Raw genomic sequence first — 12,479 nt, forward strand, 5'->3', positions numbered from 1 at the left:
AAAGATTTATTAGTTTTAAGTATTTAGGGGCAGCGCTGGTCCTATTTAGACTTAAGTTAGATTAAGAGGTGTTATATATATAAGATCGTTTATATTGCAATAAAATAAGAAACACAAAAACGATACTATAATAAAATACTTAGAATTCTTCCTATTTTCCTTCTATATCTTTAGAAGAATTAAGCGCGTTTATTTCTTCTTTAAACTAGCTTTATATATATATAATTACACACCTCTCTCTATATATAAAAGATATCTATAAGTAATAGACTAGATAAGCCTATATCTCTATATAGTAGCTTAATAGCTCTACTAGTTCTAGTAATACCTAAGAAAAAGCGATTAGTACTACCTAATAAAGATACTCTACGCGAGGTTTCTAGGTTCTTTACTTCTACTACTACTATACGATATAGATCTATACCTTCTATCTCTATACCTACTCTAAAATTCGCGCTACTATTAAGATTAGGCTCTACCTTCCGCGCTAAAGAGACGCCTTTACTAAGTAAAATAATAGGTACCTCTAGAGAGTAAGTAGCACGGCTATTTAGTATTAGATAATTAGAAACGCCTCTAGAGATAAGACGCTTAAAATAATTAGAGAGTCTTATACTAGTCTTATATAAGAATCTAGTACTTAGCTAGGCTCTATAAGATGTAAGTATTAAGTAGTAAGAAAACAATCCACTATTTAAGAATCTAAGCCTCTAGTATCTCTAGAATATAAGTTATCTTATAAGTATTATAGATTAGGAGGACGTGTTTATTTATAAGTTTCTATTACTACCCCTAGCTAAGTAGTATATAGTTACCTATAAGATTAATATCTTTATCTAGTTAGGATCTAAGACTCTAGATACTCTAAAAGACAAGCTATATATAGTAATACTAGTATTAGTAGGCTACTTATAGGAAAGAGAGTGAAGAGGCGCTATAGCCGCCTTTAGGTAAAAGTAGTCCTTAATAATAGATTATCTAAAAGATATCTAAAAGTGTATAGATTAGTATTTAGAGCGCACGAAGAAGATATATCTAAAATACTACTTTTAGAAGTATAACTACGGTTATTAATAACTATAAATTACTAAGGGATGGATTTATAATAGGGCTTCTAAAGAAGAAGTTATTAATTTAATTGATAGCTATATTCTATAACACTCCCTTAAGATGACTCCTAGGGAAGTAGCTAAGTAGTAGTTTACCCGCGAAGAGCTTAACTAGATAAGATACTAAGCTAGTATAATTATAGTAAAGAAGGTGAACTTTAAGACCTAGAGTAATAGGTAAGTGGGAGAATATAATATATAGAGTATTATTAAAGCTTCTAGTAGTCTAGTATTCCTACTACTAGTCACTATAACTAGTATATAGTCTACTTTAAAGAAGGAGGATAAAAAGCATTAGGAAGATAACTTACTAAGTTTATTACTACTAAAACACACGACAAGATTATAGAATTAATTAAAGGATAGTAAGAAGGTTATAGACTCGGACTATAAGAGCGCGGGTAGTAATATTATATAGAAGAGTAAGAAGAAGAGTAAGGCTATAGAGAAGATAGATTAGCTAGATATAGAGTAAGAGAAGAAACTTCTAGAATATAGGCTTATAGTTATAGAAGGGGCTATAATCTTAGACTACTAGTAGTTAGAGCGCGTCCTAGTAGAACTTCTTAACTTAATAGTAGATAGGTCTAAACTTAAGAAGTTAAATAGTAATGCGGCTAACAAGATAATTAAGATATAGCTTTAGGAAGTAATTAATTTTAAGCCCTTTAAAAAAGGGCTTTGCGCCTTCTATATTTAGGAACTAAGTAAACTTTTAGAGCTATAAAATAATATGCTAGCCGAAACTCTCTATACTTATCTAGAGTATATCTCTTATATTAGCCTCCGTAACTTACAACTAGTTATAACTTTAATATATTAGTTTAGCACAATTCTTAACAGGAAGACTACTAATTTCTAAGATGAGTATATTAGTAGGGTTAAGAGATTAGAGGTGTTTCCTATCTATCTAGAGTTTATAGTAAAAGGAACTATACCTAGGTTCCTAATACTTCTAAATAACTAAGTAATAGAGAGCCTTAAGTTAGATTATAGGGATAAGAGTCTTAAGAGTATTATTAACCCTTAGTACTAAGCTATTCGCATAGAATAGAGTTGGATTCTCTAATACTACTAGTGGTATTAATAAAAGTACTTACACCCTAATAACTCATAGAGGGAGCTATACCTACTAAATATAATATTCTCTCTATCTTAGTAACTTATATAGTAGGGCCTATAGATACTTTATCTAGAAATCGCCAAGCGTAGTAATAAGTACTATATAATTATTACCTACTCTTTTATTCTAAAGCGCTTAATCAATAGAAATTAAGCTTTAAGTCTAGATAATCTCTACCTCTAATACCTAAGTATAGAGTATAACAGCAACCGCCTATAATAGGGGCTAGAAAAGGTAAATAAGTTTAGAGTTATATATAGCTAGGAAGTAGATAATATTAGGGTCGCTTATATTCGGAAGTAATCTATAGTACCTAAATTCTTTAATAATAAGAATATCTTTAAGTCTTAGCAGTCTATTTTAGTTCTAGATATAGTATTATACGGCCTAGATTTAATCTTAGACGTATTACTAGAAAGAATCTTCTAGAGAGACACCGCAATTACTATTAACCTTATAAAGCTCTTTAGAACCTCTACTTCTTAAAAAGAGTACCTTTATATATAGTACTAAAGAGCCTTTAACTAGTTTTAGGTGGTCTATACTATACTTTAAGTGGCGGAGAAGTACTAGTTCACCTATTTATCTTTTATTAGAGTAATAGGAGGGGACCTATTTATTAACTAGAGGTACTTATAGTTAGGGGAGAATAAGTATCTACTTAAGGGCGACTAGATAGTTCGCAATAATATCTAGAAAGTTATAAAGGTAGTAACCTAGTATAGACTATTAATAGAAGAGTCTAATACTCCTAATTACAATCTAGCTATTACTAAAAGTATAGCGTATCTTCTTCTAGCTGGGGTTCTAAAGGCCTATAAAGCACCTCTAGATAGAAAGCCTTCTAGTAGTAAGTAGTCTATAAGTAAGGCTTCTAAGGCGGAAGAGTCCGCTTAATAAGAGATTAATAAAGATATACCTATACCTAGCATAGAGGGTCTAAACTTTCTAGTAATAGAGAAGAGATCTAGTATTCTTAAACTATAAGATCCCTTTCCTTTAATGCGATTAGCTACTATAGACCCCTATATAGTTAGTTAATAGACTAGCTTCTTTATAATATCGTGCTAGGTATTAATCTAGGCGCTCCTATTATAATTAGCAATTAAGAGATAGCTAAGAATTCTAGTTCTAGAGGTAATCTATAGTCTCTACGCTTAGAATTAAGTAAGAGTTAGGAAGGTGCTTCTAGCCTTACTAAAGATTCTATAGAGGATATTTCTAGTGTAATTAGTAGACCTATAGAGGGTGTTTCTAATAAGATAGATGGATCTATAGAGGGCGTTTCTAGGGGTATTAAGAGTCCTATTAAGGGTAGTTCTAAAGGTGTTAAGTTATCTAAGAATAGTGCTTCTATTAATATTAACTAGCCTAAAGATGGTGCTACAGGTATAATTAAAGAGCCTAAGGGTTAGATTCCACCTTCTTTAATAGCTTTAGAGAAGGAGTTAGTAGTTACTACTACACAGAAGCTTAAGAAAGCGAATCAGGAGGCTATTTATAGGGCTATAGAGGAGGTGAATGTATTAGAATAGATTCGTAGTAAGCTAAACCGCTATTAGTAAGAGGACTTACTAGTAGTGAGTTGCAACAGCTCTATTAGTAAGAGGACTTACTAGTAGTAAGTTATAGTAGTAGGATTTAAGGTTCTAATTCTTTAGTGGTCTTAGCGTTTATCTATACCACTATTTAGAGGATTAGAGCAGCTATAGGATAGCTACTAGGTGAGGGAGGTATGTAGTGGTGTAGGTGGTTTATTATATAGGAGCTAGTATAGAGTGCGCGTACTAAAGTTAGAGGTTCTTTATTAAATAAGAGAGACAACTAAGATAGCCGGTATTAGTTATACTATAGTATTAAGTATTACCATACTCGTTCTACATGTTGTTTATCCTTATATAACCTATTACTGTAATTCTATCGCCGCCTTAATAGTTCTATCTTAATACCTCACCTCCGCGGACGCGCACGATCTACTCACCTGAGTCTATACTCAAACCCCTTACTCACGACAGAATCTATAAGATTATAGCCTTTTTTATTACTACTATAAAGTCTACTCTCCTAGGGATCACTACTCTTAGGTAGGAAGGTATATAAAGGAATTAATTAAGCTCTACTTTATTAGTTAGAGCTAGGTAGTCTCTAATAGCAGCTATCTTATTTATAGATAGCCTTAATCCTTATACACCCTTCTCTAGACTAAGAACTTAGATTATATTAGTAAAAAAGATATACTTTACCGGATTTAAAGTTAAATGCGCCTAAGCAATTTACAGAAAGTAGTAATTATAGAGGAAATTATAAAGAAGTTTAAAAATAATTACCCTACTAATATTATTATCTATAAAGTGCTTGTAAACTATATTAATATTAATATCTAATATTACTAGCTTAGAGTAAGGTTTTAGAATTAGCCTAATTGCTATATTCTTTAGTTTAGTGTACGTGCTTAGTCCTTTGGTTAGGCCTTATTCTATCCACTAGTAGTAAAGGAAACCTAAAATACTATTAAAAGTAGTTAGATACTAATCTTTAGGTGCGAGAGGAATGCTCTAGTATCTATTTATAGTATTATAAATAAAAAAGTATTTTATCTTTCTCTATAAGATACTATTCAGAATTGGCTTAATTTAGTATATTAGGTAATTATCCTTAATAGTTGTGTCGTTAATTAGGTAAAATATATATACTATCCTTAACTTATTTAGGTCCTTCTTTAGTATAAAGATTATCTTTATAGACTAAGAAGATTAATAGTATACTAGCACTCTAGTATTAATTAGTGTAGGTAGAATTTCCTATATATACTTAATCTCTTTCAGAGTGTAGGCTCTCTATAGTACTATAGATAGTTTTACTTCTAGAAAGATTAGGATGCAATAGGTAATTAAATCTATTAGAGGTATATTCTAAATAGAATTAGTAAAGAGATTCTTCTAGGTAAATAGAAGTCTAGCCGCCTTTACTCTTTATACTTCTAAGATTATAAGATTTCTAAGTATTAGTTCCTATAATACTAATTATCCTTTAATTATTACTAAATTAGCGGTTGATATCTCTCTTCTAAAAGACTATAGCCGTTGGTCTATTAGGAACCTAATTGTCTTCCCCTTAAATATTGGGTTTAGATTCTAGATAACCTACTCTAGGAGTTTTTTATAATCTTTAACTCCTATAGTCTAAGATTTAATTATCTCTAGTTTATACTTCTTCTTCTTCTTCTTGAGTTTCTTAGGCTTTATAGGCTTAGGGACTAAGACTAGTTAAATAGGGGGTTCTTTTTAGGTATAGAGTTAAGATATAGGGGCTAGGGTTAGGTTAGATAATTAAATTAGAGTTAGACTTAGTAATATCATAGTGGGTTAACTAATAGTTAATAACAATAGCTTATTAGCTAGCTCCCTATCTTCTAGATCTATTACTTAAAATTCCTTCTTAATACTAAGCTTATTCTTAATAAATTTAATTACACACGTTTCCTCTATATATATTATAACTCTCCTCTTCCTCTCTTTTTATATTATAACTAGGAACTTCTAGTCTAGCTAGCCTAGTAGGCGGCTTCTCTTCGCTAGGACTATATATATACCTTCTAAGGGGAGAGATCTCCGACTCTAGTATTAAGATACTAAGATTATTAGGTTTATTAGGGTGCTCTTATTAGAATATCTAGGGCTTAGTATAATATATTAAGATGTATCGAATAGTACTAAAAATGTGTTTATAGATTTAATAGTTAATAATAATTTTTATAGGAAGTAACGCTAGAGCCTTCTAATCTATGCTTTCTTATATAAATTAGTTATAGGTACTATTAGCTAAACTACCATTAAATGTAATTCTACTATAATAACTAGATATAGGTGAGAGAACTATTAGGTAGATGCTAGCGTATATATAAGAGGCTATAAAGATATCTTAGACTTGCTAGGGATATTCTATCTATAAAAACTACATTTAAATCTTGCTTAGTGTATATAGATATCTATATGTATTAGTTTAAGATATTCTAGTAGTAGAGCTAAAGGTTCCTAATCTCTATAAGCGCTAGTAAGCTGTAGGTAGCTTAGCAGCGCTAGGCTTTTCCTAATCTATTTTAAGAGCTCTTACTAGTAGTTAATTCCTTAGTACTATAGTTACTAGAGTTATTAATCACCTATTACGCGTTTTTATTAACTATTTCTATAAGGTAAGTATCTAGATCTTCGCTCTCTAACTCTAAGCTTAAATTAGTAAGGTCTACTGCCTTTAGCTAGTCTAGCGCTAACTCTACGCGCTTTAAAGACTAATAATATATCTTAGAATCTATTCTAGAAACCTTAATGCAGTAACTATAAATATCTTTAAAGGAAAGATACTAGTACTTATATATTTTCTTTACCTTAGCTAAATATAGAAATCCGCGGCTAAGTAAAATAGTATAGGTTATATTCCTATTACTAATATATACATTTACTTATCTTAGTTACCTAGTAATTAATAGATTAAACTATACTATATCTACTATAATACCGCTACCCTCTACGTATAATATTTTAGTAGGCTATTACTAATTAATTAAAAGGTATAAACGTTCTACTATTTTCTAGTTTATAATATTTATAGTGGAACTACCATCTAATAGAATATATTATACCTAGTAGAGAGTCTATAGATTATTTATAAGATAAATATACCGCTTATATAGAAATTACGGATCTTTAGAATATAGGCTAGTATCTTTATAGGGTTAGTAAAGTCTATAGCGTTAATTTTCTTAACTATAGGTACTAGTAGAAAAGTTTACGTTAACTTTTCTAGTTATAGTTAACTATTATTTATAGAAGAAGCGAAAGTAATCTTCTTAGCTCTCTACTTTATTAGGCGCATAAGACTATAACTAATTTACGAGGTAATATAAGAAGTATTAGTAATAATATACCTCTATATTAACCGGTCTTACTTAGTAATCACCTTATTTATAATAGTACCTATAAAGTTATATTCTAGCCTACCCTATATATACTAGGCATATCGCTAGACTATAGCCTTTTTTATTTTCTTTATTTTTAAGCTTATGCGCTTCTTAGCTAGTTAATTATCTTCTATTAGACTAACTATATCCGCCTCTTATTTCTCTACTATATAGATTTCTATCTCTAAATCTAAGTTAGTTAAGACTTCTATAAATTCCACTTAATGTGTCTCGCCTTAGTAATAATCTATATAGGCAGCATCAGCCTATTTAGATATCTTATTATATCTATAAAATAAAGCCTTATATCAGAGCCGCTCATCCTAACTAATAAGCTTATTATAGTCTAGTAAGAAGTACCCTACTTAATAGTAGATATAGTAGACCTTAGCGTTTAAATTAGAAGGTTCCTATAGGCTAAGGGTACTTAGTACTATAATAGTAGATTTCGGCTTAAGTGTGAATATATTAGGCTTTTATACCTATTATTAACTATTATTAAGGTTTAAAGTCTTAAATACCTTCTCTATTCCTTCTATAAGTGCCTTTACTATAGTTTTAGCTATTTAGTTAATTAGATCTATTAGGTCTATTAATTTCCTTAGCTCTTCCTTGTCCTTATTCGAAGTATTAATATCTAAGGAAGTAGTAAAACCTTTAACTGATACTAATAGTAGAGCCTAGGTAGTATCTTTAAAGGTATAATAATCCTTAAAGTATAGAAAGGTTCCCACTAATTCCCTAACTTATTCGTTCTTTATATAGTTTACTATATATTAAATAATAGAGAGAGATATCTCTACTAGAAGTATATTATATATTTCTCTAGCTTATTTAATATAGATATCTATAGATTCACTACCCTACCTAAGCGTCTAGAGCTTATTAGCTACCTCGCTGACTTTATTTAGAAGAGTATATATTATAGACTACTCTTTAAGTTCCTTATATATTTCTATCTAGCTTAAAGTAATAATGGGCGATAATAGTAGGAAATACTTAAGGGTCTTGCTAGCTAGATACTAATATAGTGTTATTATTTTTACTAAATACTGTTCGTGCTCGTCTCTGTAGTACTATAGAAGTAGTAAGGCCTTAATTTTAATCTATAGTAGAAACTCGTTAATATCTTATATTATATACCTATAGAATTTAGTAATATGTATTACGTCTATAGCCACAAACATTATAACTTTATTAACTAATACTATTATCTATAAAGCTAATAAGGCTATTATTAGCTAGGTTAAGGAATTAATATCTACTTTAAATAGCTAAGTGCAACTATTAGTTAAGGTAGATAATACTAATAATCCTAGTAGTTAGCCTTTCTACTAAAAGTTAGATATATTGCCTATTAATAGTCCTTCTAAAGTTAAAGGTAGAGAAGCTATAACTACTAGCTACCGCAATATTCTAGAAACCTAGGATAGTCTTATAATAGTTATAACTAATAGAAGTCTCTCTTTTATCGTTCGCGATATTATTCGATAAGGCCTACTAGTAGTAGGATACCACTTTATAACTAATAGTGTAGTACTTTTTAAGAGACTGTGAGATAGTGCTTTTATTAGACTAATTAATAGGTAATAATCTAGAATCGGTTTCGGGATACTACTAACTATTATTAGTTAGCGTATAGGCTAAAGTATACTTTGTAATAGTGTTCTATAAGCTTAGAACTATCTTTTTAGAGTAGTAGAAACACTCTTCTTACTTATTAATTATAATTAGTAACTATTAGAGTTTATATAGATAAAGTAACGCTAATAGCTTTATTATTAACTAATATAGCTCGTGCCGTATATATACTAATATAGTAGGAGTAGTAGCTAATATAAGTAGCTACTTAGTTGATGCGGGCTAAGGTTACCTTAAAGGTAATAATAAGGAATATGTGTCGAAGCTTTTAGGTAGATAAGCTTCAAGGAGAAACTACACTTAAAGAACTCTAATATAGGCGTGTAAGTAGTAATAGAGTATAAACTAGTTAATTACTAGTATCTAAAAAACTACGTGCAAGAAGCGCTTTTAAAGTTCACTAGTTTGCTAAGCCGGCCAAATAACGGTTAATATTAGAGGCAGGAGCTAGTTGCTCGGTTCTCCCTCACACCGGGGGGTTTAAGGGAGAATCCCCTATAAAAAGGAAGTTAGAAGGCGGGCGAGGCAACTACCTTAGTCGCTTCACTTCTATTAACAGAAGATTAGGGCCGCCGCTACGTCGCTCCGCTCCTTATAGGCAGGAAAGAGGGCACGGACAGGTCGCCTTCGGCGAAAGGTCGGAGGCCGCCGCTCGTCGCTTCGCTCCTCGCAGGCGGCTAAGATATTGACGTTGGCCTTTTGCATGCCGATTGGGACTTGCGGCCGAAGCTAGCGTTGATCGAGTGCCGTTTCAAGCGATATGGGACGGAATCGTGAAAAGCGTCATGGTTGCTGAATGAAAATCTTGGTCGAGAACCTTGTCTCTCTAAACGACTCGCCGTCATGGTGGACGCTTCTTCTGTCTTTGCCAGCCAAACGAGAAATTCTTGAGGTGATATGCTCAAGGTGGGACAGCAGAGAGCAAATCCTCTTGGCGGGAGTTAACGGTCATGTGACGTGGCTGTTGCTCGGGTAATGCGAGCAAGCCGCAATGCTCAGTTCTGTCTTGGGCGACTTCGAACTCCCAATCGAGTGGAATCCGCTTGAAAAGCCGATGAGAAAGCCAAACCGTTGCGGCTCAATCCAGAAGATCTTCCAAACTTGCAGCCATCAGCATCATCCCGTCATTAGTCTGCCGCGCTGTTGCGTTTCTGTCCTCTCGGGACGCTCGGTGCTCGGCGCTCGGCGCAAGAGAAGGCTAAAAGTGAGCGTTGCTGCTCTTGACACTGGAGATGGCCCAAAAAGCCGCAACAGTCATTGCAGCCGCCCTTGGCGTGCAAACCTCTGCTGACATCACAGCGCTGTCGTCATAACACGCGGGAGCTCTTTTAAGCAGCAAGGCAGTCCGGTTCCCACCGCATTTCAGACCTCATCATCCAACAATCTTGTCGACCATTTCCGCGACATCTTCAACGCGCCCATCTTCATCGACCCTACATTCAGCCTCTTCGCATTCTCACCACCGTCCGTCTCGAGCCGTCGCAATGGTGTCCAAGACGATCAACATCGCCATGCGTGGCCTCCAGGTATGCCGCTCACCAACAGCATTCCAGTTTCACAGCTAATCGTTGGCAGTTCCTCTGGGCACTCCTCATCATGGCACTCGTCGGCGACATGATCGCAACCTCCTTCGCCGGCGATCACAGCATGGTCAACTTCGACATGTTTGTGGCAGTATTCGCTATGCTCTCGCTGTTCTACCTCATAGCCGCTACCATAATGGAGAGCATTTTCATCCCGATCGCCGTCATTACACTCGACGTGCTCAACACCGTGCTCTTCCTTATCGCTGGTATTGCGACCGCAGCATACCTTGGCGTGCACAGCTGCAGCAACGATGTACGTGTTTCACTCACTCAGTTCCGTTCGGCTTGTTGCTAATGGCACATAGGAGTACACTGAGAGGAACGTCATCACCAACGGCTCACTCAATCGTGGCAAGCGCTGTCGCGAAGCACAAGCCGCGACCGCATTTCTCTGGTTCGGCTTCGCTGCATTCGCTGCGTCTGCCGTGCTCTCGTTCATGCAAAGCCGGGGCAGCGCCAATATGAGGTCCGGCGGTATCCGCAGGGGCCCGACTATGAGCCAGGTTTAAGAAACTTCAGTTTAGACTGAATGTTCCACCGGACACTGACTGCCGCCGCGGCCGGCATATGATACCACGACGCTGGGTACGAACTATGGAACGATATTATCCAGTAGTGGGACTTCAACTTTGGGCGTTGGTCATTGAAAGACGTTTGGGCGTTTAGCTACTGGCACCTTTTAATTAATGTGTAAAACCTGTATCACTACCTAATATAAAGACCACCTCCCCCATACAACTTTACTGTTGATTGATCTTGATAAAACACTCTTGCAAGGAAAAAAAATGCTTTGTTAGAGATATGATATTAAAATTCGACTGTCAATCTTGCGCGACCACACATTTTTAAATTTGTCATAATGTCACGTGATCATCGCTCACGCACCCCAGTCATGACATTCAGGAGAAACAGGCGTCACCAGGCATCAGCCCCTCTGCAAGAGCCTTCCTACCTTCATCGACAAGTCCGTAGATGGACCGAGATGGATTAAGCATATTTTCAATCCATTCAAGCGCCGTGAAGCCGCCGTGAAGCCGCCGTGAAGCCGCCGTGAAACCGTAATGAAGTGGCTGCACGCTTCACGGCACCCCGTGCGCGATTGCACAAAGGGGACGGACGGGACTGGGTTTTTCATCTCCGCCTGATGTTGAAGCAGAGTCCGTTGTAGCGAGCATGCCTGGTGAGACTTGGGTTGAGAAAGAGAGGTTAATCCGCTTTTCGTCCGCCGAAGTGGGTGGGGCCTGAAATCACGAAACACTCGTGAAGAGGTGAAAATGAGCACCGAAACCAACGTAACGCATGAAGAAGCTTCAGGAGGCGCCTGATGTAAGCGGCGTGATCTGATCAGCCGCCTAGTCAACAAGTCTGTTCAGTGAGGAGCCTCCGCTGCACATTTCCTATTGTCTGTTCCACTTCGACTCTTGAAAAGGCAACAGTCGATGGACGAATGTCGGCTGAGCATATGACTCCTTCGCCTGCCAGACTTTAGAGGAGTTTAATTTCAACGGCTCACTCTCCAAGTCATAAGTGCCGTTGGCTTCTTTTGGTCATCCTAGAGCTACCAGGTGGAGGACGAGTGTGCGAGTACCACCCTAAGCAGAGAGAATTCGTCTCACGCTCGCCTCATCACGCATCAGAACCACAGCTCGTCTAACAACGCGTACGCCGGACTGATTTCGCCAACCAGAGGATCCATAGCAAAGACGACAACTGAAGAGTTGCAGAAGCCATCAACACGTTACCACGCCGGGCTCCATTCTCAGCCGAACTTCTCTCAACGCCAGATACGCCTGCCACCGATTAGTAAAAAATGCGTCGTACAGACGGAGCCTTCACGTACCAAATCCAACAGGATTTTCTCCCTGTTAGTCCATTGCGGACGAAAACCCAACACAGCAAAAGAAAACAGCAGAGGCTCTACTTCTGAGGGACTAATCTGATTAAGGACACCATCTAGAAAGAACAAACCTTCGGCAAGATCTGGTGGATATCCCAGACGAGCGGCATCCAGAAGCCTGTGGGAAGCGTTAACGGAGAAGGGAAAAGACTTAGCATGGATAGGA

General features: G+C 35.8%; 1 protein-coding gene across 1 annotated transcript; it reads left to right on the forward strand.

The window, feature by feature from the left end:
* Window positions 1-10,314: 10,314 nt before the first annotated feature.
* W97_06872 (uncharacterized protein) lies at window positions 10,315-10,925 on the forward strand (the record flags this gene model as incomplete). Its single annotated transcript, XM_007784631.1, has 3 exons — window positions 10,315-10,356; window positions 10,406-10,669; window positions 10,722-10,925. The coding sequence occupies 3 exons, from the start codon at window positions 10,315-10,317 to the stop codon at window positions 10,923-10,925; spliced, it is 510 nt and encodes a 169-aa protein (XP_007782821.1).
* Between the last annotated feature and the right edge of the window lie 1,554 nt (window positions 10,926-12,479).

The sequence above is a fragment of the Coniosporium apollinis genome (assembly GCF_000281105.1).
Source record: "Coniosporium apollinis CBS 100218 chromosome Unknown supercont1.35, whole genome shotgun sequence".
Classification (NCBI taxonomy): Eukaryota; Fungi; Ascomycota; class Dothideomycetes; genus Coniosporium; species Coniosporium apollinis.